Source organism: Epinephelus lanceolatus, chromosome 15 (genome assembly GCF_041903045.1).
Source record: "Epinephelus lanceolatus isolate andai-2023 chromosome 15, ASM4190304v1, whole genome shotgun sequence".
Taxonomy (NCBI): domain Eukaryota; kingdom Metazoa; phylum Chordata; class Actinopteri; order Perciformes; family Serranidae; genus Epinephelus; species Epinephelus lanceolatus.
The window spans coordinates 36,271,116-36,296,403 of NC_135748.1; the positions used below are offsets into that span (position 1 = coordinate 36,271,116).

The 25,288-nt window shown below is 43.3% G+C and overlaps 1 protein-coding gene across 4 annotated transcripts in view; it reads right to left on the minus strand.

Moving 5' to 3' along the window:
- The window catches only part of numb (NUMB endocytic adaptor protein), a 64,055-nt gene that overhangs the window by 7,089 nt on the left and 31,678 nt on the right, over positions 1-25,288 (minus strand). For 2 of the 4 annotated variants that reach the window (XM_033642571.2, XM_033642568.2), the window contains exons 2-5: positions 19,550-19,686; positions 10,442-10,516; positions 1,451-1,483; positions 709-783 (exon numbers count right to left, since the gene is read on the minus strand). In XM_033642571.2, the coding sequence (XP_033498462.2) occupies positions 709-783; positions 1,451-1,483; positions 10,442-10,516; positions 19,550-19,675 (309 nt within the window). In that variant the 5' untranslated portion in view covers positions 19,676-19,686. The remainder of the gene's footprint in view (positions 1-708; positions 784-1,450; positions 1,484-10,441; positions 10,517-19,549; positions 19,687-25,288) is intronic. The other 2 variants (XM_033642572.2, XM_033642570.2) reach the window with 1 other exon arrangement.

Here is a 25,288-nt window from a genome sequence, read left to right on the forward strand (position 1 = left end):
TTCTGGGCTGCGTGTGGCCCGTGGGCTGCCAATTAAATAGGCCTGCTGTACACTATGCCAGCCACTTGGTTATGGCATCCCATGTACACTGTTCCTGCCTCCATCTTACACCCTTCTGTTACATGCAGATTTATTCTTGACAATAAAACTCACAATTTCACATTCAAACATTCTGTGAATTGAAATTTGTGTGGTTGTCCGCCTGGTCTTGTTCGTAAAGTTAACTTATCAATAGTAATCAATGCCAAGAGAAAATACAAAAAAAAAAAAAACTTTAATAGCTAATAGTAGAAAGAAGACAAATTAAAAAAAAATTGCCTTCATTTTTCTTTTTGTCGTTGATTTTTTTTATGTTAAACTATCTGCGTCTATCTACAACTGTTATAAAATGTAAACGTGTGTATAAAGGCACATAAACCAGGTCTGATGTAGTACCGTCACTTTCCAGCAGGTGTCAACATAACCTTTCCTGTTTACTCTTCTCATATCTACTCCTGCAGGTGCACTGAGTACATATTTACAAAGAGGGCCTCTCAGAGGTCACTTCAGCAGAACTATAGCAGCCTCACTACCATTATCAGCTGCTGCAGCTCAGCAGCTTCCACCTTTAAAGCTACTAAAGCCACGTGTACTTCCTCTGGCAGCTCTGTCTCTCTGATCAAGGTGTTTCCAAGCCTGTGATGGAGCGCTGAAGGGACTTATCATTACCTTTGTTTTGTCATCTACGACGCGAAGACCATCTGCCGACACCCACAACACAGCGCGCACTGGCTTCTTCCCAGCCTGCAAACGAAACACAACAGGGACACGTACGAGTAAGAAACGAGGAAACTTTTCCATTTCATCTCTCCGTGCCCCAATAAAATAGCTTTGTACCATTCCTTGGTACCAAATCATAAAACTTCACACACACACAAAGCACACCTGTAAATAAAGAGAAAGCACCAGGTAAGAGACAAAGGAGAAGACACAAGTCTGGAGTTGTGCCCAAATTTTAATAAAAGAAATAAGAGGGTTGGTATGAGAACTGGTGCTCTGATGCAGTCGACAGTGGTGGCCCCATTGGTTAGAATAACAATAAAATATTTGTGTGTGCACAAAGGTAAACGTCCATTCACACAAACTGTTCATTGTTCCATTCTTGATTCATGGAAGAAGGCTGAAGGGAGAGAAGGCACGCCTGTTAATACAAAACACACACACACACACACACACACACACACACACAGGTGCCCCGCCCCAGCCTAAACCACCCCACCTGCTCAAAGACACATGCATCATTGTGTTTGTCTCTCTCCATACAGATTCTCCCCCCCTCGTGTGTGTGAGTGTTTGTTTCTTCCAGCCTTCAGATGTGATCAAAGGGTGAAGTGTTACATGAAGAGGAGGGAAAATAATAATAATGCTCATAATAAAGAGACACACTCAGACACACAGAGCAATAACTTACTTTTGCAAAGAATCCTTTGAAGAATTTCCTGTCCTGGAAGTGGATGTGGTAAAAGGGGAGGGCGGGTGAGAGGGGTGGAGGAGACGGGGGGAGGAACAAGGTATGAAAATGTTACCTAGGAAGTCTAAAAATTGTCTGGAGCCCACAGGAGGGGGATTTCATTTGGGGTTTTTTTTTCAGTGGAGGTGAAGCTGGGTTATGAGTCAGTGAGTCAGTGAGTGAGTGAAGCAATGGATCACGTAGCTCCACATGATTCCATACTGACAGGGGTGTAACGATACCAAAAAATCACGGTGCGATATAACCACGATAAAAAGCCCACGATACCATATTTATCACGATATTAAAAAACGAAGACATATTTATTTTAGAATGTTCCAAAGTTGTATAATTGCCTAGAGTTGGTTCGTGTTCTCATGGCAGCATTTACAAGAGGACCAGATCAAATGCCTTGTGTAAGAAAGCTGCTCTTGATTGGTCAGAATTTCCATGTGGGAAAAATCCAGGAAGTAAAGCAAACGTTGAAGAAGAGTACACTTGCAAGATAAATGGACTCGTGGACTATATTGCTGTCATTGTTCATTTTAGTCAAACCATACAGTTTGAAAACGAGGCGCGGCTCCAACTAGAAAACAATGTTTTGATGCATTGGATGTGCTGAATGTGCATATTAAGGCAGTACAGGAGGAGGTGCACATTAATAATCCTCCAGGACTGTAACATGCTCATGTTTAACCCAAACAATGTGTCATGTGACTGCAGTTGCTTCACATCCAGGTCGGAACACCTTCTCACCACAAACGAACCGCACCAGAGTTTGTTTGTAACCGGATCGAGACCACCTCTTCAAGAAGGTCTCAGTCCGGTTGTTTTGGTGCACACCTGAGTGTGATTGCTGTGTTCACAAACAATCCGCACTTAGGGGGTAAATGAACTTGAGTTTGATTGAACTGAACTGAACAGGGCAGGTGTGAAAGCACCAGGTGTCGGATTTAAAGATATGGCAGTCCAAGCCTGGATTATAAAGCTTCTGAGAGACATACACTTGCACAGGAGCCCTCAATGGCATGACAGTTTGCTTCTGGGCAAAAAAAAAAAAAAAAAAAAAAGTTTCTCACAGGCAACGTTCCAGAGATATTTAACATTAGTAACGTATCCTTCTATACGACATCATCGACCCCAGAAATAACTTCCATGCTGTCTAGTACGTCAGGTTTTTCTCATCAGTCCTGTTCAACACTTGTGATGAGACAGACTTGAGCACACAGCTCAGCTCAAAAAACTCTTCAGTGATACAGTGCGCAGGTAATGTTAAATTAGACCTTATATTTGACGAGGAGAGATTGTAGAAAGCAGCTAAAATAACCATGTAACATCGTTTCATCACAGTTCCATCATGGTATCAAACTATGTTTTTATCGTGATATCGCAAAATTTGATATATCATTACACCCCTTCATAGTGACAGATGTTTTGATGGGTGATACTGTGGTTGTTATTGTCGATATGATGGTATCTGTTAGTACTACCACACTGGAAGCTAGTAAACCTCCCCAAAACAGGAAGTGACACCCCTGGGTTCTTTTTTTGTGATTGAAATAAACAACAACCCTTCAAAGCCTGCAACAGTCCCACAGCTCAGACAGCATATCAGTCTGCCCGGACAGAGGAGATAAAGAGGGCAGACCTTCAGGTGTGTGTCTGTGCAAATATGTGGAGGAGATAATCCCAAATCCCATTTTATTCTTTCTCCTCCGATTCTTAGACCGTGGCTCCATGGTTGTTCAGCAGACAGAAACAGATTCCCATAGACGGCAGTTTGACCCCTGAGTCAAGCCTGTGACTATTCACCACCAGTCAGACGGAGTCAGGGGTCAAGTTTAGGCCGCCGTAACCACATAAAGAAACCACAACCACCAGACCCGGCCTGGCCTTAATCCTCCCTTCTTCCCCCGCACCCTCAGAGTTCCTCTCCTCCCCATAAGCTGTGAAAAGGAGTGCCACTCTGCTCCTGTTACACAGCCATGGTGGAGACAGCACTCCGAGCACCATGTTAATGCATGATTTAACGTGTTAACCAGCACTGGAGATTCATTTGGAATGAGCTAAGCGTTTGTTAGTGTGTGTATGTGTGTGTGTGTGTGTGTGTGTGTGTGAACCACACAGACATGCACATGGTGGTAGAGCCTGCACAGCTAGTATTAGTAAGCTATGGTTAGGGGAGGAAAAAATCTCTATAAGGTTGAGACAACTAGAATGGGAGGCGGTGTGGGGGAGGGGATTTGGAGGTATTTCTCTGCAACACCACATTAAAAACCTGCTTAAAAAGACAAAAAAATTGTATAACACAAACAAAAAGGTAATACAATATTCAGGTATTCAATGTGTGAGCTGGGATGAAACTACAGCAGGGGAAAAGCTTTCTGGACAGAAAGGACAGCTGAGTTTTGAAAGATCAAGGTGAAGCCAACAAGGCAAAAATTAAACAACTGAAGCAAGAAACTTTTAAGCCAACACGCCATACTTCTGATGCTGAAAAATGTTGTGCATACCTTACTACTTGTAGCCACAGCAAAAACCTTTCAGCGGTACTACCAGCTTGTGGCACACAGTCATTTCTGCCCCGCAAATCAACACTTACCACCAGCAGGATGTGCAACAACAAATAACACATCTTGTGTAACGTTTGTCACTGGCCTACTTTGTGCAACAACTCACTCTTTCTAACGTTTGCTACCAACGCGACTACATGAGTGAGTGTACTTTATGGTGGATGGCAGAGATGTTACTTTATCTGACAGGTTGTCGGATAATCTAAAACCACCACCCTGCAGAGCAGCTATAGCAAGGATGGTTGCCTATAAAACACAATTCTCACTGCAAAATGTGTTTATTTTTTGTCCACTGTTTTCAGTTAAGGCGAGATTTTAGGACATGATTGGAAAGGTTTCTTCAGGCCTTAGTAAGATTGCCAGCCCAAATCCATTTTTTTGGCATATCCACATTGTGTCCAGATTGATTTTATAAAGTCTGGACAGCAAAAACACACATGAAGTGTGATTCTTACAATCCAAACCACATTTGGAGGTGGTGTGAAATGCGATTCCAATTGGATTTGTCCAGATGTGTATTAGTCCAGCTGCTCTGGCTGCTCAAACCGGATTTCAAAGTGTCTTTGAATGCAACACACGATGACAATGTCAAATCCAGACTGAAAACGAATTTTAAATAAAGAATCACAGGGCAAAACATTGCTATATAGTTAACTGATGTCTACATCGTTACTACGACAACCCATGCAGATAAGTTTGTCATATCTGGACTCACAAATCTGATCTGATCACTTCAAAATAACAGTGTAGACAATCTGTTTTCAACATCTGACTTCAGAAACAAATCTGATTTGCCTGCAGTCAGCAGATGCAGCTCTGGACTGGGTGAGGATTTAGTTTGTAGTTTCCCACATTTGGTGTTTACTCAGGAAATATCTCTAGTGGGGGTGGAAAGTCATCTAAGGCAGCTTTTCATACCGCATCTCACTAAACATCTTAACTGAAAGCACCGGCTAAAATACACACAGTCTGATGGACCTAGATACAATCTCAACAATGCACCCTGAAGCTACTGGGTGAAATTCTTTCAGCACGTCAGCATCTCCTGGTGGTGAGGTGCCCCACCCAGTGCACACAGACAAAACACTCCAGGTCACTGGGAGCTTCTGAGTAACAGCAAAAACCTTTCCCACTGCGAGAACATAGAATACACCTCCAACCCAACCCTGGGCCGCCAGCCAACGGCACCAGGAAGTGATGTCATGATGACAACGCAAAAGGGCAGCTTGGAGGTTGATGGTGCCGCAGTGCAGCCTCCTCCTCCACCCGCCTCCATCCTCCCCTCTGAGTCACGGGTCACGGAGCTGTGAGAAAACTCTCATTACAGTCCCAAAGGCTGCTGGGAAAACAATGGAGTCGGCTCAGAGCTGTAGCTGTCACACACACACACACACACAGTTTGACAGCTGGACCACCAACACGCGCCCTCCAGGCACAAATCTAGTCACACATACATTTTCATGTTCTTCCTCCTCATTCATCAAAGCACGTCAACTTGCTCTTCATCTCTCTTGCCCTGCTCAAAGACATTAAAGGGATACTTCGCCAATTTTCAACCACCTTTGTGTCATAACAATATGGGCAGTGTTTGCAAATGAACTCTGGTAAACTTGCCACCATCTCACCAGCACCCAGATCTCCATGCTCATCTTCGAGCTCAGATCTGTTGGATGACTCCTTTAATGTCATTCAGGCAGATGTTTCTGGCTATTGGCTGAACTACAGATTGTACTTCCTCATTTCTGTGTGCCAGCCGCCACCACAGACACTATAGCCCCTTTTCCACCAACACTTCCAGGAACTTTTATTACCAGGAATTTATTTACCTGGGTAAAAGAATTCCTGTTAATCTGTGTGGTTTGCATTTCCACCACACCTCAAAGTTCCGGAAATTGAATCAAATTAGTGTGATGACGTAGATGATTCGGTGTGTGCCCTGTATTTGGCTCCGCCAGCTTGGCTGGTTACATGTCGGTGTGGGGAGGAGAGGGGCTGTTTGTCTCAGCCAGCAGCTAAGTTTAAAAGTATTTTAAGATAAGTGTCAAACTAAGTTAGTCTACATACAGACATCTGTCATTTGAGCTTATTAGTAACAATGCACTATCAGCTGAACTAGCGTGCTGTCCTTGTATAGGACATAACGTTAGTGACGGTGGATGAGAGACTGTGGACGGAGCATATTGAGTATCACTGTCTACATGTTGATGCTTGCTGAACACATGCATTGATAAAGTATTGGCTTCTTACCCACTAAGGGTTAATGTCACTTACAGTAACGAGTGTAGCTGTCGCCACTGAGTAATCTTCACTTTGTTTCCACCGGGGCCGCTCGGCTGTTCACCGGTCACCATGTCGTATAGGCACGTGTGTGTGTGTGTGTGTGTGTGTGTGTGGAGGAGTTTAGTGCCGACAGAGAAGATCAGTACTGTTAGTGCTTATCATTACTACGGTTTCTGATCATTTAGCCCCAGGGCTAATTTAGCACTGGTTGTCGGTGCCCATCCTTAATCAAAACCCAAATGAAGTGGAGCTTGTAGAAATGAAATAAAGTTTGTGTTGTGCTGACGCTACCAAAGTGTGTTAGTGTTTTGGCTGCAGTCTGGCTGGTGGTTTTCAGGAAACAGCCCTCATCAGATATATTAAGTGTCTACAGGTGTGGGCCTGGCTCCTAACCAATTTATTTATTAACTCCTGCAAACTGAGTTTACTGCTGAGCAATATCAACTGTCTCCACTGGTAGGGACTGTAATTGTTGCCTGGCAACAGTTAGCTTATTAAAGAGTCAGCGAGGATGAACTGGGATCCATCAGGGCCTCGTTAATTGTATATCTGCTTAAAGGCTGGTCCTCGTCTTGTCTGGACAATCTAGCTTTGACGGGGATAACTGGCACCAAGGGGCAGTCACACTGCATACCATCACTATGCTCTGCTCTGCTCTGCTCTGCTCCAGGCAGCAGAGTCAGCCTTGCTGTCAGCTCCCTCTGTTTTTCCCACAGTCCGCCACTACAATAAAGATGTCTGTAAAACTGTTTACAGAGACCTCAGATGGCATCAGGGCTGCTCCCTAAACGTCCATGATTCAAATCATCAGCAGAGAACCCCCGAGTCAGACCTCATTTTGTCAGTCAAATCATTTATTTAAGCTGCGTCATTGTCGACAGAGCAACACAGGAATACGCTATACAATCCTACTCTTGTCTGAAAATCACCACAAAGCTAATCAGATATGAAGGTCAGCTCGACTCGTCTGATTGCTTCTCAACTGCTCTGAGCTCCGGTGCTGAATGTTAATACTCATGTATTATGAATTTTTAAATTGTGAAGGTTTAGTATTTGTAAAGCTTTCCCTGAGCCCAGAAATGCTATTGTTCCTGTGTGATGGCATCTCATAATGACCTGGGAGACAATAATAATCGTGTGTAGAGGGCTGCACGACAAGGAAACAAACCTGGAGGAGAATAAAAAAATGTGCAGTGTAAAAGCTCCTTTCATCAGAATGAATGGGCAATAGTTATTGTTTCCTGGCATGTCCTGTAAGCCGAGCCTCTCAGGTACACAGCTGAACCCACAGGTCCAGACCAGGGCTCAACTGGATGAAAGCCACTAAGCAGGAATGTAATGGCAGCAGTTACATCACAAAAAAAATCAGCTGCCAATGTTGCCATTTTTTCCAGAATAATAGTGTGGAGAAGAAGACCTTGAAATGATGCCAGCCTGACTAGCATTCTGAATGTGGCAGTTAATTTCCCACCCCGCTTACAAAAGAGGATCAATAAAGCCATCTCTGTGCTGGCTGACAATAAGTTCTCTGGGTGGTGAGAAAGCAGCGGAGGAGACAGAGGAGGGATGTCATGAGGTTGAGAGGGGTCAGATAGTTGCAGCCCGCAGGACGACAGGAGGCAGAAGCGCCCGCTTCTCCTTTTGAGTTGGCTCCATTTTGTCCGCCCTGTTAAAATGACTGTAACTCAATAAGGCCTTGCAGCCTCGGGCTCTGTGTACACCATGTGACCTCATCAAGCACCAGTGTGTTTGTGCTGCTGCTGTGTGTGTTCATCGGGCTTGTATGTGTGTGCTCGGGTATTGAGTATTCACTGTAGGAGTACGCACAGTACGTCTCTGTGTGTGTACAGTATGTTTGTCTGCTGTGCCTCTGGGTTCACTTCTTCCTGTGTGGGTTTTTGTATGTCGCGTCTTTGTTACACAAGTGATGTACGTACCAGTGCAGTGTGTTTTGTGAGTGGATGTCTTTTACCAGAATGTGTCAACACGTGTTGAAGTGTGAGGAAATGCACTTCTGTATAAATGTAAGACTGTGTGTTAAATAGCTTCTGTTTTATTACACTGCTCTGTTTTAACCCCATGAGACCTGCTGGCCCGCTGGCAATCTCTGCTGACATTAGGCGGGCTGAGAGGAAAGCTAGAGGGAAGATACTGATATCATACTAGAATACCTAAAGAATCAATTGGTACCATCTTATGCTAACTTGTCTGGAAGACGGGTAAAAAATGCTCCAAAGTTAGGCTAAACTTAAGTGAGGGAAAAACTGGCATGGCCATTTTCAGCTATTTGTATGCAGTACAGATGTTATTTTTGTATCTACTGTATTTGAATATTTCTGCACACTGGGGTTTCTAAACAGTCTTGGAATTGTATAAAAAGGATGTGACTGGAAAGCTGAGACTCTTGTGGATTCAGTGAGCCCAGTTTTATTCCCGTGTAATGATTTCAAACCCCATAGTAGCCATTTCATTGTTGTGAGACCATCTTTTTTAAACAAACATCATTGTATAAAATGACCTGTTGTGACCTTGAGGATAATGACAGCCTCATTAAACTATACAAGCACAAACCAGAGACCTTTGGTATTCAGAAGATGGATGGCTTTCATGGGTATATTGACAATAAGGGGATGTCTCAACAATTTCTACAACAGAAGTGCTCCCATCCAATTGCCAAAAAATGCAATCCTTATGGAAATCTTTAAAGGTCAAAAGTTCGTTAGATTTTTCTATGGTGTATCTCTCAGTCTTGCAGTATATTCTTGCAGGGACTGACAATGCTTAAATTTAGCACCAAATCTGTGTAACAAATGGTTTCAACCCAAAAATTGCTGCAACAACTCATGAGACATAATTGTGCGTGGGAATGAGCGTCATATACCTTCACCATAATGTTCTCAGCCCTTACACACCCTTAACTTTCAAAGTTTGAATAGGAGCCTAACCAAAACACACTGTTTATTACATATTTAGGACTAGAAAAACTTGAGCTAACAGCTCATATTAATCTTCAGGTTCCCAGCTTTCAGATGATGTACACCACTTTTATGTTGCATATACTGTTGACCTGCTATCATCCCCCAAAGAGCCCCTGCCCCCTCTAAAATAGACAAAAAAGGGTCTATGGCGGGTGTCAGAGGGTTAACTGGTTTGAAAATGTAAGCGTTTTACTGTCCATTAAATTGTACTCATAAAATATGAAAATTAATCTGGAGCATGTTCTTCAGTATAATCAAACTAACAAATGGTTCTCAATAGCTCAAGTAGCCTTCAACAGCTCATTGAGTCGAACATGCAAAATGACTAAAAGGCCCTCAACACAATTTTATGAAGCAGGAAGAATAGGTACTGATGACAGAGTAAACAGGGTGTGAATTCTCGATTAGTCGGAGTCATTTAAACTGAAACTGAAAGCTAATCCCAGACACTTTGGTGAGAGTTTCGTAACCTTTGTTGGCACTGAAAACAAAGTTACTCCTCAGACTTATGACGTGCCAATCCGCCTGAGTGGCCTTGTGTACTCGCGACTCAGGTTTGGCCCTGACTACAGAGAATCAGCCTCATTTACCAACAGGGGTTTGACCTGGGTGGGGCCTTTGCAAACAACTGACAACATGGAAAAGGAATTGCTTCCTCCTTCCCCTCCCCTGCTCCCCAAACTGGAATTTGTTCCTTTTGCGCAACCCTGCCGGAATCTCCTGCAGCAGGAAGTACATGCTGGCCTATCTCCTCAGGCTGAGACAGTGCACGAGAAAACTGAGAGAGAGGAAGAGTCATTCAGAGCAGATCCTGACACCCCCGGAGGTTTTCACAGGGTCACAATGGGTGGAGACCCTCACTGACAAATGGCAACAATCAGCCACACTCAGGCCTCGATGTACAGAGTAAACTGTGACACAGTAAAAAGAACTAAACTGCTTGGTGACAGATGGAGGAGAGCTGCCATGAAATAAAGGAAATGTTAGAAGGAGTCAGTAGGATGTCGATAGTAGCTCTCTGAAGGAAACTACTGGGAGAAAAGATAATAAAGGAAGTGGGATGGGTGGTATGTAGCAGCCTCGTTCCTGGAAGTACGGAGCAGCTTTCTACTGAGACCTACCGTCTTCAGCCGCTTCACTGCATCCTCGCAGATGTGCATGCCTCGGGACTCCTCCACCTCCACATGTCCCAGGTACTGCGGGGAATAGAGACAGAGAGGGAGAGAGTGAGTAATGTGGTGACAAACCTGTCCCGTGGCTATCTCTACTGAAGTTTAACTACGGATACATTAATAAACTCTGCAATGAGATGGGGTATTTAAATGAGTCCAGGGTGTCTAATATCCCCTGGTAGGCTGGCGCTGGTGATTTATACACCTAATTAATTACCATTTCGAGGTCAATCGCAGTTCAATTGCGCCCTAGTTGATCCCTAATTTTGTCCATGGAGAAAACACTTCCTGAGAAATATAAATAGGCAAGTTCCTAAATCTAGCAGCAAGTGTGTGGTTTTATGAGAAGAGGACTACATGAGGAAAACAAAATAAACACACAGAGGGGCAAAAACAAGCTGCTCTTTCCTCGTACACTGAGCATGGTCAACATGCAACCAGCTCCTTTGTGTTCCTGTGGACTTAGACCTCATTAAAACACAATATTTATTATTTTGGCCTTCACAATATTCCAGCTTTGAGTTGCCAGTAGTGATGCGTGGGTCGACCCACAGCCCGCAAGGGCCAGGAGTTGACCCGTGGGTCGGGCGGTTCAGGTAAGCTTGTTAGAAAATACTGCAGGTTTCAGGCAGGCGGGTCATTAAGCAACAAAGCAGTGTCTTGACAAAGTTATTAATAACCTACAGAAACACTGTGCAATTGTTCACCTTCCAGCTTCTCTTTCCCTCTCTCTGTCTCTCACACAGCATAGACCAACGAAGGCCTAACCCCATGTCCTAACAGCAAGTGTCTCTGTGTCCACACTGAATCCATTAAATATAGATTTCTGTAATGCCATGTAAACAAACCACTGTACCTGTCAGCTCTGCGGTCATGTAAACAAAGCAAACAAAGGATACTGGCTGTGCACTTCAGATCATACTTAATGTCTTCCTACTCTATTTGTATAGCACACTTAAAAACAACCACAGTAGACCAAAGAGCTGAAAAGGTTCAAAATACCAAAACAGATTAATTCATAAGCCAATAACAAATAAAAACAAAAGAAAACGAAGAAGAATTGCAGCAGAACAGGAGATGACGTCAAGGTGTTAAACTCAACTTGAATCGAGCACCAACGAGAAGAGGTAGATCTCCAGCAGTGACTTAAAGGTTAGTAGAGTCTGAGAAGTTTTTATATGAATAGATAAAGCTCTTCTGGAGCAGACAGGAAGTCAGTGGAGGGAGGCTAATACTGACGCTATGTGACCATGCTTTCCTTTTCCAGTTAGAAGACTGCAAGATGAGCAAGAGCCAATTGATCTTGATGTTTATACAAAGACCGAGAGGTAATAAATGCATGAATACCTCTCTTGAGATCTTTGGGTGAGAGATAGGCCTAAGTCTGAGCTAGAAAATGCTAGTTTTGACAAATGAACTAATAAAGGAGCTGTCAGAAATAATACGAGAATCTTAACCAAACATTGATGGTAAGAGGCTTAATATAAGGGCCAAGAATACCAATGGACTCATCCATTAGGTCAGCTCGCCCAAACATAACAATCTCAGTCTTTATTAAGATTAGTAAAGCGCTGTGCAACATGGAAAGTCCCCACAATATAGAACTCCACGGCCTCCTGCAGTATATCATGTCGAGGGCAGGCTGCCTGACATGAAATAAAACACTTGTATAAAGAAGTGTAAAGAACAACTTCATTGTGAGACTGACATTTCTGCTTGTGACCTTCATCAGGGTGGAACTGAGCGGGTCACATTTTCAAGATCAGCTCCTGAGTCAGAACTGCAACGTGCAACACAGAATCTGCCCTGCCACCTGCATATTTGACCAATTCTTCCATGACCCCCTACCGCCGACACAAGATCTGTAACCTGACCTGAAAGTGCAAATTCTTTAACAGCAATGTGCTGCTAATTTGGTCAGGTAGCACATTTAAAGTGATAATTTTGGGACATTTCATACATGTGAAAGTAAGATTAAACATTTTAAAACAAAGGTAATATAGGAAACCTGATTTAAATTATTCTCATTTTATTAAGCAGCATTTATTAACAGTTATTTAGCTTGTTAGTAGCTCTCATATTCCTGGTGTCGCAGAGGACAGACACACAAAGTCAGCAGTCAGAGGATTAAAACCTTAAATTGTCATTATACTCATTTCATTTTCATATATTTATCATCCAAAACCCACGATCCGACCCGCATGTTCTTTTTTCACCCGCTAGATGTAGGGTCACCCTCATCATAAAAGCCACAAGTCGAAACGTGTTGGTCTCACACAAAGTCGTCCTTTATACTACAAGTGTTGCTTTCGTTCCGACAGACTTTCTCCTTCGACGTACACCTTGGAAGCGTGTAAAGCTGTGCCAGAATTAACTGCACTGCCTCCACTGATGTCAGAAAGAAAATCAGTCCCACAGTATATAACGTGAACCTTCAAGGATAAAGAGCGTAGGCCCTTTAACACTATATACGCCACACACACAATGAGAGATAATTGTTAAGAGTGCCGTCTAGTAACTAATTAATCAAGAGACTGTCAGGCTCAGCTCAGGGGGCGGCGGGACCCTGTGCTCCGACCATCAGGCCTTTCTACGTGAGTGGGATTAACTGCGACTGAATGAACGGAAAAGGCTGTGTCCTCCAGCTCCCTCCCTCCCTCCTCCTGGACCTGAAGCAACATCACACCCTGCTGTGTGTCACTCCAGAGTCACAACCCTGACCGCCCCAGAAGCCATTGTGCGTGCCGGCCCGGAGAGGAAGTCCTTACCCTTTCCTTATAGATACACACACACGGAGTGACGCTGACCCACGCCTGTCACCCCGCCCACCCTCCGGCCCTGCTATTTTCAGAGTGTGACGCTACAGCTGTGAGTCACACTGTCGGTGTATGTACACATGTGTATGCACACATAGATGCAACCCCCCAAAAAACGCATGTGTGCTGAGGAAAATGCTGATGCAAGGAGGCAGCTGGGGTAGTGAAGACAGTGAAAGCAGCAGCGTCGCTAATAGGGGATCAGCCAGGAGATGGGGCTGAGGTGAGATGAGTAAATGCAGGGGAGGCGCCAAGTGTCACAACAGATGCTTCATTGTACCATCACACTCTGTCCTGTTAGGACGTAGCTGGCAGCAACATCCAACAACAAAAACACTAATTCCTTATTTATTAATAATAATTAATATCTGGTGAACAGTGTGTTGTACATGTGTAGGGTAATTTGATTCTGTTTGTGGGCCCACTGTGGGATTAGTTCCACTTGACACTAATCCCACAGTGGGCTCGGATTAGATACAGTTTATATATCATGATATTTTTATTATGTGCTGTCACTGACACGGCACTGTTTGTGTTTGTTTGATGAGGAGAAACACAGGATGAGATAGTGTTTTTACATTTTCCTGCCCCCGTGGTTGATTTTCCAGCTGGAGAGGGCCAGCAGAGGTAACACCATGTGCAACCATGGGATGAGCTGAAATCTAAATTCTGTAAACATTTGTAGCAGCCGATGATAAGGAGGACAAGGTCAAGACAACAGACTGACAGTAACAAAGAACAGTCCTCTATTGTTTAGATACTCAGGTTTTAGCTTGAGCTATTACTTAACACTTTGCGAAATACTCTTTTTCGCTTTCTTGCCAAGAGATTGATGAAAAGTTTGATACTGGTCATAAGTCTGTACAATAAAAGTGAAGCTGAAGCCAGTAGCCCGTTAGCTTATGCCAAGGCCTTACACCAAACGACCTTCTAGTGATTTCACTGTTGCAGACAAATTTCCAATGTTGGAATAAAATCATGAGTTTCGTTTGGTCTCATTATAGTATGGTAGCCATGAAACACAATCCAAGCTGTCTTAAGGCAGTCATTCTTTCATGTTGGCGTTACAACAATTCAAATATGTTTAATATTACTGCAAGTTTAGTGATGCGAACACTGTCAACAACCAATAGATGTGCTCTCTCAAGCGGCAAACAGGAAGTAGCTAACCAGGTAGACAGTGGACATAGAGGGGACACTGGAGTAGTGCAAGAACATGAACAAGTCTCAGTTCTCTCTGACTGTGGAAAAGCAGGAGAAATTGGTGGTGTTGTGGAGTGAACAAGAGTCTGTTTTTAATTCGGCAAGTATCTGATCCACCAGCCAGCACTTATTCTACAGAGAAATCAATTTTTTGAAACAGTGGGCCTCTCATTCCCATGGTCTCCTCCCACTGAAATAGCGCAGCTAACCAACAAAGAATGGTGGCGAGTTAAGACGACAAAATACAAAATATAAAGTTTGTACGCACATACGGTTTCTGTTTTTGCCTCCACACAAAAAAATGGTAATATGTCAGGGAGTTTGGGGAAGTATTTCCAACCAGGAGCAATTTTCCGGGATGGAAAATAATCTCAAAATCTCAAAAATAATCTCAAAATGAATCTAGTTGTTGTCTTGCAAAGAGTGACCCCGGTCTTTGCAAAATCTTACAATGTCTGACTAAAACCTCAAACTGGGTACGTTTACATGTACACCAATATTCCCCTATTATTCTGAATTTGACATGAGTCTTGTTAACAGCATATTCCATTTGTTTTTCCAAATTATGCCATATTCCAAATTTAGCATTTTCCAATTAAGACATATCGGAAATGTCAGTATTACTCAGGTTTTAATAGCATTATTTGGGCATGTATACAGACCATCTGAAAATCTCATTTGGGCTTTTTACTGGAGTTTGTGACACATGGCCTCTTGCCTGTTTATGGTTGACTGTGTGCGTTGTCATGGAGACATAACCAGCAACCCTATTATGCCCCTAATAAAGAAGTAAAGCTGTCCTACATTAGTTAACTTTCATTTAAACCAGACAAATGATCTAAAACACACATTACCTTGTATTTGCATGCTGGGTACTCTGTGGAAGAGCCTTACAGCCGTACCCCTGTGACAAGCAGATGTTACAGCTATTGGCCATTATCGGAGCTCCATTTGCCATTGATGATAGTTTATATAAAGTCCTATCGGCGCTGATTAATCGGTCAAACTGATGAATCAGTCGACCTCTTACACAAACCAACTTGCCAACTGTTTGTAAGGCTGCAGATGTACGCCCAAGAGGAAAGCCCACATTTCTGGTCAGAAGAAGAAACACGACTACTTTCAAACACGATGAAAGACTTGGATATCAATGGATTTTTGGATATACACAAATGTTGCAGCACCAACCTTGTGTTTGCACGGTCAAACAAGTCCACCACCGGTAAGAAAACTTTTAAAACATCATATTTTGATGCAAAAAAGCAAAATGACAAGCGGTTCCAGCTGTTCCACTTTTCTATATTTTGCTGTGAAAATGACATGTTACAGCACTTTAATTGAAGTATGAGCAGCTGCATGTAAATGGGAGTGGAATATTCATTTGCATTGGCCACGTTAACGCCTTTTAGCAATATTGTCTTTTTCAGCATAAGGGCAAAAAACACCAGAATGTTTAGTGCATGTAAATGTAGTGACCATCTTTAGATGTGAGAGGGTGTCAGACATCAGCGTTTTAAAAGCCTTTTCAAAGCCTTCTAGAATATGGTCGGCATTAGTTAAGCAATAAAACTAGAAACATGGGGAAACATCTTGCTTGGCTCAGTCAGAAAGTAACGAAACACCTACCAACACCTCTTCCTTGAAAGCTCTGAAGGTGGCAGGGGTACAAGATGGCATTACACATATGTCAATATCAATTAACTGGAGTTGGTTTTGTTGGCATAAAACCTCTGGATGTTATCCAGGTGAATTCCAGAAACTAATTCAAGGTATTGGCCATAAATCAGTTTGAGTGAAAAATCCTGTACACCACTGTACAAACTCCTCCTTTCCAATGTGTAAATAACTGCAGACAACAAGCTGCACACATTGTTTTCCATATGAGTATGTCTACATAGATTAAACCTGTGTTTCCCTCTCCTCTGTTATACTTGATAAGCAACACACATAAGCAATTTAATCTAATCTCACATCCGTCTCCAGCCTTCAGCAGTCTCAGTAGACTGACATTTCCATACAAAGAAGCAAATCTACATTTTTATGCCTTTGACAATCACCTTGAATCATGAATAATTGTCTGTCACTGCAATTTCAGTTAGAAAACAACGGACACAAGCACAAACGTACTCAGACGTGATAATCAGTGGAGACCTGGGCTTTTACTACGCTTGTCAAATGGCCTGTTATGTCGTGGCGGAAGCTCCGAGCCACAACTTTAAAGGCTCATTTCACCCCATCCTAACCCCCCCGGATCCCCTATTTTTTCCTCAACACCACTTTGAAACCTTTCTTCTTCTCCTTCCCCATCTCCTCTCCTCCCCTCTATCGGCTATTCTTTAGTGCGGCAGTCAGTGATCATTTCACTGCAACTATTCCAACCCACACTCAACCGGGCTCCTCTGAGGCACCTAGAGCGGGAGCAAGGGAGCAGGAGGGGTAGGAGGGACACAGAGAGGTAGCATGGTAGGTTGCACCGGCACGATGAAAGCCAGCGCATAGGGGGGAAAAAAAAAAAGCTGGAGGAGAAGTGTGTGTGGCTGCAGAAGTACGAGAAGGAAAGCATGACAATGAGAGATAAGCTAATTTTCCTTTTGCCCACAGCTGATGTGTAATTTACTGATTGCTTTTATTATTTTAACAGCTTACCAGAAGGTATTTAGAGTTGGGCAAGCGCCTGCAACAACAGGCAGTTACCTGAGTTTTGGCAAAGTGTGCATACCGACTGGTTACAGTTACAGAGAACGGGTTTGTCTTTGGTCTTTTGTTGCTTTTTGTGGGCAGAGCATTTTAAGAAAAGAAAGAAATCTGTAGTACTTTAATGAAACCTCTTTACTTTGACAAGACAATGTGTCTCTTTACAGACAAGGCTCAAAGACGATGTGCTTACTTAAAGAAAGTGGTGAATAAAAGCAAAATGTGAAGAGATGTAGTCCATTACAAGAAGTGTGAGGAAAGAGTAGAGTAAATGCTAATCGACAAATTTAGCTTTGAGTACAGCTGAGGGAGACAATTTATGGGGAGCAACAGGTGGGGGAGGGAAGGTGTGTGTGTGTGTGTGTGTGTGTGTGTGTGTGTGTGTGTGTGTGGCCAGTGAACATTTGGAAGACAGCTTAAGGGAGATCTTAAATCTGGGGCATTTCACACGCTGGCTTAGATGTACAAACGACTTAGAGCCATGACAGGACACACATGCACACCCATTCCACATCAAGGCCCAATCCTATCTCATTTTTGAGTCCCCTTTCTGCCTCGGAACAGAGTTACGAGGGTTAGTGGATGAAATATTACCATATGAAATGGGACAACCTTTCAACAACACCCTGACACTTCATCTGTCGTCACTGATGACGTTTACGTAAACAGAAGCAACAAGTTTGTTGCCAGACATTTTGAACATGCCATATTCAGATGCGGTGATTTCCCCTGCGTGGGCTACAGGCATCCATTTGTGACTGTCTGCAGCAAATTGGAGAAATGTGAGAAAAAGAAGACATCTTCAATGCCTGGGAATGCCAGTGGATTGGTTTGTGGTATGTAGGATAGACTGCAAATGTGTTTTGCTGTAGTTAGCCTAGCTACACAACATGCTAGCAGGCTAGTATAATGTTGGTGACTTAACTAACATGAATGTTGGATCAACCCGTTTGAGATTCACATGTTATGTCGAATAAATGACCATTTACTTTATTTATTTGTGTGTTGATTATCAGAATCCTCTCTGTGCCTCTGACAAAACTTCTGTTTGGAGGGTCATGTAGCCCCAACACTTCACCCTACCCCTCTGCCACAACAAGATACTGGGACACCATGGATGGATCACTGAATGGGCCTACCAGGCACCAGGCATGTGTCAGGATCCCCTCTTGCCCTCACGTACAAAATGTCATTCAAATTAACATATACTGACTAAAAAGAGAATGAAAATGACCACAAAGAGATGCAAATGAACTGCAAAGAGACCCAACATAACCAGGAAAGACACAAAAACAACTAAAAAAGACACAAAATGGACCCAAAGAGACACATTAACTCGAAGAGACAAAAAACGACCATTAAGACAGGCAAAACCACCTTAAAGTCTGTGTATCTTGCCCCTTTGTAGGAGAGATGGTGGGGCCTTTTGCATAGGCCCTACCCCTATGTGAGAATGCACACAACAGAGGGGTACTTTGAGCCCAAGTCTCTATCTGTCTAACTTCCCAACACAAACCATGACGTAGTCTTAAACCCTGTTCGCTACCTTCCTTTACTTTCTCACCACTCACCTCCACCTCCCTTCATTTACCATATTTTCAATTCCTGTTTCTCACTCAAAGGAAGCAGGATTAAGTTAAAACACATGTGGCATCACACCCATAACCTGTACACTTTTAATGTAATGTACAATCCATACCCGTGGACCAGCCACAAAGATTTCTGACTACTATGACTATCTATTCTGACGACAACTTTCTCCACCCTGAGGTTTTCAATTCTCCTTTATTCTGCCTGAGGTGAGCATTCGGTCCCATGTGATGAGAGGAAGCGTACCGTTGCATTTCTGTTTGCAAAAGTGGAAGGTTTTGTTGCCAAAATAAAGCGAACTCTCCACTCCATCAGCTGCAGAACACCACTGAAGGCTGTGTGTAGAGAGATACTGCATCGCCTCCAGAGTCGTGTGTCTTTCTCTGCCCCGTTGCAGTGCCCCTGACTTTGTTATTCGTCAACTATAATGCTTTAATTTCAGTATATTTCACTTGATGATTCAAGTGGTTCTGATTACTCTTGGGAGGCCAGAAATCAATTTTGCACACACTTCCCACAGGTTTGGAGGGCTGCAGCAGATAATCTTGCAACCCAGATAAAACCTGTGCTCAGTCTCTGAATGCTTATGATTAATCACAAGCAGTGTCCTTGGGGAGCCGGTAGCATGCAAGTTTCTCAGAGGTATGTGCATGCCACAGTCAGGTCAGCACTGCACTCTGCGTGAGTGAGTGAGTGAGTGTGTGTGTCTGTGAGGTTTTACGTTCAGGTGTGTCTGTGTGTGAGTGAGAGTCACCTTGACTGCAAAGCTACATTTTCCGCTGCGGACCGCCTCCTCGTCTGTCTGCCACTGGTGCGGCCGACTCGACTCCGGCACGTAGACGTCTTTCTTCCGGCGGAAGCTCTGCCGTAGCTTATTCATCGCTGAGCTCCCTGTGAATGGTGAGAGATACTTCATTAATCCCAGGGTGAAAATTGGGCTGTCAGCTGGAGCAAAATAAAAACTTGCAGCACTGGCTGGAAGCAAAGAAGCAACAGTTAAGGAAACAGTTTTACATATTAAGCAATAATAAAAGATCGTAAGTACAGGAAATGTACCAATTCACGTGCAGTCAATAGTGTATGTCAACACAGAAATGAGTCAACTTCCTGCGCTTGATAACGGATAGGAGCTGGTGATTATGCAGAATCACACTGCTGCCAGACTACCACTTCCATGTGTCCTGTATAGTGACTTTAAATAGGAGTGCTTTAAATACGGACATCAGTGCACAACACAATAGGCTGTTGTCTCTGTGACTCACAGGGAGGAACAAAAGAGTTGGAGCCTGACTCTCTGTAGCATTAGGAGTCAAGGGACCAAAAAAAGCGAACAGAGGACACTGAGGATAGTTTGCTGCTCTTACTGAGGCCACATCCACACTCATACATTAACCATCTCTGTACACACAAGCATTTGAGCACCCCTTTAGAAACAACCTCCGCCCATACTAGCATGCATGTGCTGTTGTAAACAGGAAGCAAACAGCCACTGAAAGTAACACATGAGTATGAGGCAGTGAAGGCGGCAAAAGACAGATTGGGAGCTGTAACAAAGCAAATATGGTAAAATATTAAAACCACAGATGTATAAAGACACCTGGATACAGCGCTACAGGTGGGGCCCCCTTCATTCCTATGAAAGTGTCTCAGTGATGCATGAAGCCAAAAAAGGCTCCATTTCCACAGCATGAAATTACCCGAATCTTCTGCATTGTGGGGCCCATAGAAAAAGCACATTTGAGATTTACGGAGGCTAAAGGCCTTTTTAGATAGGAATTATGCAAATCTGCAGGAAAGCCCAGTCAGTCTTTTTTCAGCATTGGCAGTATAAAAACAAAATCGGGGAGTGCGGCATTTTGTTTATACAGAATGCACCTTTTTTGGGGCAATGGGGGGCGTGAGCAAGTAACAAAACGTGCAGCTCAGCGTGTGACGTAAACAGTGATGTGGGAGGGAAGCCGCAGCTAGTCAGGCGGCGATTCTCTCGTAAATCGGCCCGTTCTTCACCGTCCCCATCATCTGACCTTTAATGGCCTCTTCGTTTGTGAGGACAAGGAGGGCGCGCAATTCCTTGTCTCCTCAGAAACTCATCTTTACAGTGTCTGTCAGGTTTGTGTTTCCCTCTTGCTACCAGCTACTCGCTACTTCCTGCTATCAGCTGTTTCCTGTTTATCCACCGCCAGTGGCTCGTATGTGTGGCGTCATCAACAGCCCCTCCCTTTGCGGAAGGCCGCCTCGATCTGTTTAAACTGAAAGGGTTCCGCTAATATGACTACCCTACGAGGCAGAAAATTGGGCGCCTTGGATCAACTCGCAATTCCGCGTCTGTGTGTATAAACGTTCGCAGCTGGCCAGCAAAACGGCCCAACATTTGCAGAAAATCTGGCAGTGTAAAAGGGGCTAATGTGACTAACTTTCCCTGACTAACTTCAGGTTTAGCCATCTGCTAACTTGAACGGGGATGGAACAATTTAATCGGTGAATGCCTCAAATCCCAATAGTGAAACGAATTCCATGGGGGGTGTGAAGCTCAAACGAAATATGCATTGATTAACAATGTAAATCTATGGGGAAAACCTCTTTTTGGGCTCCATGGCATTACGTGACAGACCCGAAGACGTAATTTAACATTTGGCTGCTATGCAAAATTGGCTTCAAAGCCCAGTGCTGTTTCTGGAGAATTGATTGGAGCCATACCAGGAACATTACCCATCACCCAACAAAGCCATGACAATGCAAAAGGAGTAGCCACACAAGAAGGGTAAAAATCACAAAAGGTGTGTAGACCTATCTAAAATGTTTTGGCTTGACATGTCGTGACTGATGAGACCCAATCAGAAAGCAAACACAGGTGCCTACGCCATCTGTCGTCCAGACTAAACGCAACCCTGGATATTTCAAATTAAAACAGAGTTAGCAGCACTTTAAAAAGTCTCTGTTTTAGAAGTTCCGAAATGCCCACGTAGTAAGGCAGAAACTTCGTTTGCATTTTAAAAGGAAAACATATTAGTATGGGTGTAGCCTAAAAGAACCAAGGATACAATATTACAGTTAAATCACAATCACAACTTTTGGTTTCACCCCCTAAAAAGTATTAGCTTAGTTGGTAGTTGTATGATCATTCTTTTTTTGCCCCCAACTTCTTCAGTGATCTCGCTGTACTCTGAGATTTGGGTGCAGCGATGAAAATAAAACTCAAGTTATAATAACCTGTAGTTTTCCTTGAAAATGTTGTCTTGCTGTTTTGACTCCAGGTCTCACTTTAGTGCAGGTTAAAACACTGAAAGTCCCTGAGAACCCTGAAACAGCACAATTAATTAGGCTAAAAGCTCTACTTTAAACGCTGCATGCATGTCTTCTTGGCTTTGGGAGGAGATTAGGAGGCACAAAAACGCAGAGACCCAATTAAAAGTTGCTGATCCAAACTAGAACTGAGAGGTGCATCCATCATCCAAAGGCTGGCTCACGTCTCCCTTAGCAACTCATAACCGGGGACCGGGAGTCATTCAGCCGTGCAGTGCTGACTTTTAACACGTGAGCAGAGCGTACTCCTTGACTAACAAGTTGCACTAACTTCTGAGCTGATGAGGATCGGGCGAGATTAAAGGTCCTTAATCCAGGAGAGCTGACTGTCCGTACACACACAAGAACAAGCAGCAACATAGCAACGTTCACTCGCACACAAATGCTCGCAGCGACCACACACATATGCGCCTACTTAACTACACACACACACGCACACTCGCAGGACTGAGCTGTCTGTTTGCATAATGAAACCTGTCCTGTGAGCCGGTACTGGCTCGGGGTAGAAAGTGTGTTTGAGGTGAGGCTCTCTTATCTGTCTGTGCCAGGCTGCAGCTCTGTGGGCAGCACACAATGAAGCTTTCAGCCTTGACCAGGCCACAGAAACACACATAAACACATCAGACTTCCTACTGTCACGAAAGGGCGACCTGGAGTGGACCATGGACTCAGGAAACGTCTCATGAGCCTGAATCTGTGCTTCAAATAGCCTGAGTGTAGCAACAAAAGACAAGTTAAATCTGCTGATTATTTTACAATACAACTACATTTTGTGAACTGAATACAACTTCTAAACGATAGCTAGCCTGCAAGCCAAATAGATTTTGGCTGATTGGAGTTTTGTCTCCATTTTCCCACATGTTCTGTAATGGAAACTCTGGTGATAAAGCACAGCTAATGCCTTTTTTTTTGCCATAGTTCGTTCTCTATGGCATCACTCATAAAAAGACAATCAAGACCCCTGAGCCATACCGTAGGCAGAGACACAAATTCACAGTTTAAGCTGTCTGAAAAAGGGGCAGGATGTCGACTAACGAGATGTAAAGCAGGTGCTTAGATATGTGAAAGCACCTGTTTTTTAGTAAGAGCCAAATACCTCCGCAGGTGTCATGATATAAAGGCATCAGGTCTGACTCCAGTGTGTATGAAAATGTGTGTACGCGTTTGACAGTGCACATACACAAGTTGTAGCCTGCAGTAGAAGTGTTTGAAAACAAGACGACTGGGTGAGAGGGAAAAAATATTGCTTCATCCCTCACTCCCGCTCTCTCTCCCAACGCACTGGTTTATTTAGGTCATATCATGTTTGGGCTCACTGCAGTGCCAGTGACAGGCTGCATGCTTCCAGCCTGCAGAGTGAAGAGAAGGAGCAGGCGGAGAACAGATTTGTCTGCACTTGAGCACTTCGTCTTTGGTGCGACAAATGACAGTGTTTGTGTCCGATGTGTTATGCAATGTGTGCACATTTTCAGTAAATGCTGTCACCTTAAATTCACTTGTCATATTGTCACCAGACACAAGACACCACTCGGTGACGCATCTTATGACGTACCACGTAAGCAGGGCTTGTTTTTTTTTTTACACATCTCTAAGAAAACCAGCTTGTTTGTGATCCTTGTTTGTAGGTAATCGTTCCTATTTCTTATAGTTTTACCAGAATTTATAACAGCCGTGTTTGGTGCTCGCAGACAAGTTTGCCAACTTGACAACCACGCATTTTCTGCAAATAACTACCAGGTGGAGGTTACTTTTAGGGAAGAAAAAATCTATTATGTATCTATTGATTTGCCTATTCCTTCACTAAGTCAGTGTCTTAAAGCTGCAGCTGGTAACTTTAGTAACAGTAAGTTTTTGTCATATTTGACGAAGCTGTCACATTCTGATGGTACCACATGAGACAAATCAACTGTGAAAAAAAATAATGTTCCTTCTCCTCCTCGTAGTGCTCCCAATGGCATTTGCAAGAATCCACCATGACTAAATGAAAACAACCAACCAGAGCCGAGATGACGGTCATCCAGGTCATGATAATTCTAAGTGCTATATCATAGGCAGCTAGACTTGCTTGAATTTCTTGATGTTTCACCTCTCGTGCAAGATGCCTCTTCAGTTCTAACTAATTGGTGGGGAGTCGCAGGGTTTGAACCTACCCACACAGGGTTTAAAGCCTGCGCCTCACCAGTCAGTTAGAAATGAAGAAGCCTCCTGGATGAGAGGTGAAACTTCTTCAAGAAACTCAAGCAAGTCAAGCTGCCTATGATATAGCTGAGGAGTCTCTAACGCAGCTGTCAATCACTGCTCGAGAACTGCGGTCAAACTGTCAACTAGACAGCGCTGATCTCATATGAATCAAGATTCTGTTACTGCATTGGTTATTTCTCACTTAAATGTTTTCGGAATTTCAGTGTCAGTTTAGCTGCAAATGGAGAAAGTTTGTGACCGGGCCACCCCGTTGAAAACAGCTGAGCCAAAACCAAGCAATGTTATGTTTATGAAAAGGTACTAACTGTAGCTTTAAGTCCATTAAATGTCAGGAACACAATGCCATCTCCTTCATCTCCAAATTGCTCATTTTGCCCAACCAACGGTCCAAAATCCACAGATATTCAATTTGTGATATAAAATGCAGCAAATCCTCACACTTGAGAAGAAAACACCCAGAAAACCCAGAGAACATTTGGCCTTCCTGCTTGATAAATTCAGCTACACTGATCAATACCTCTGTATAAACAATGGATCAGATAACTGCTTGTATGTGAAAGGGGTCGCTCGTAGAGATAAACCTGCAGGAATTATCGCCAACTCTGTAGTTCTTTACAGCTCTACAGAGGGCTTTAGCTTCTTTTAGTTCATTGTTTTCTGACTTTGCTCTCATCATCCTTGTTTCTAGTAGAGGTAGGGGGGAAAATCGACACAGCATAGTATTGTGATATTTTGGATGGCAATATTGTATTAATACATGGATGCCAAGTATCGATTTTTATTATTATATAATTTATTATTATTGCAAAAACAAATCAAACTTTTGGTCATCTACTAGAGTTATAAAATCAATTGCTTTTTCAGGCCACTAGATATATTGTGCTGCAATAAAAAGGACTAGGATGATGAGATGAACAGACAGAAACTTTATCTTGTTAGATGAAAATAGAAGTCGATGTAATAAATTGCAGTGTCCCATTGCAATACT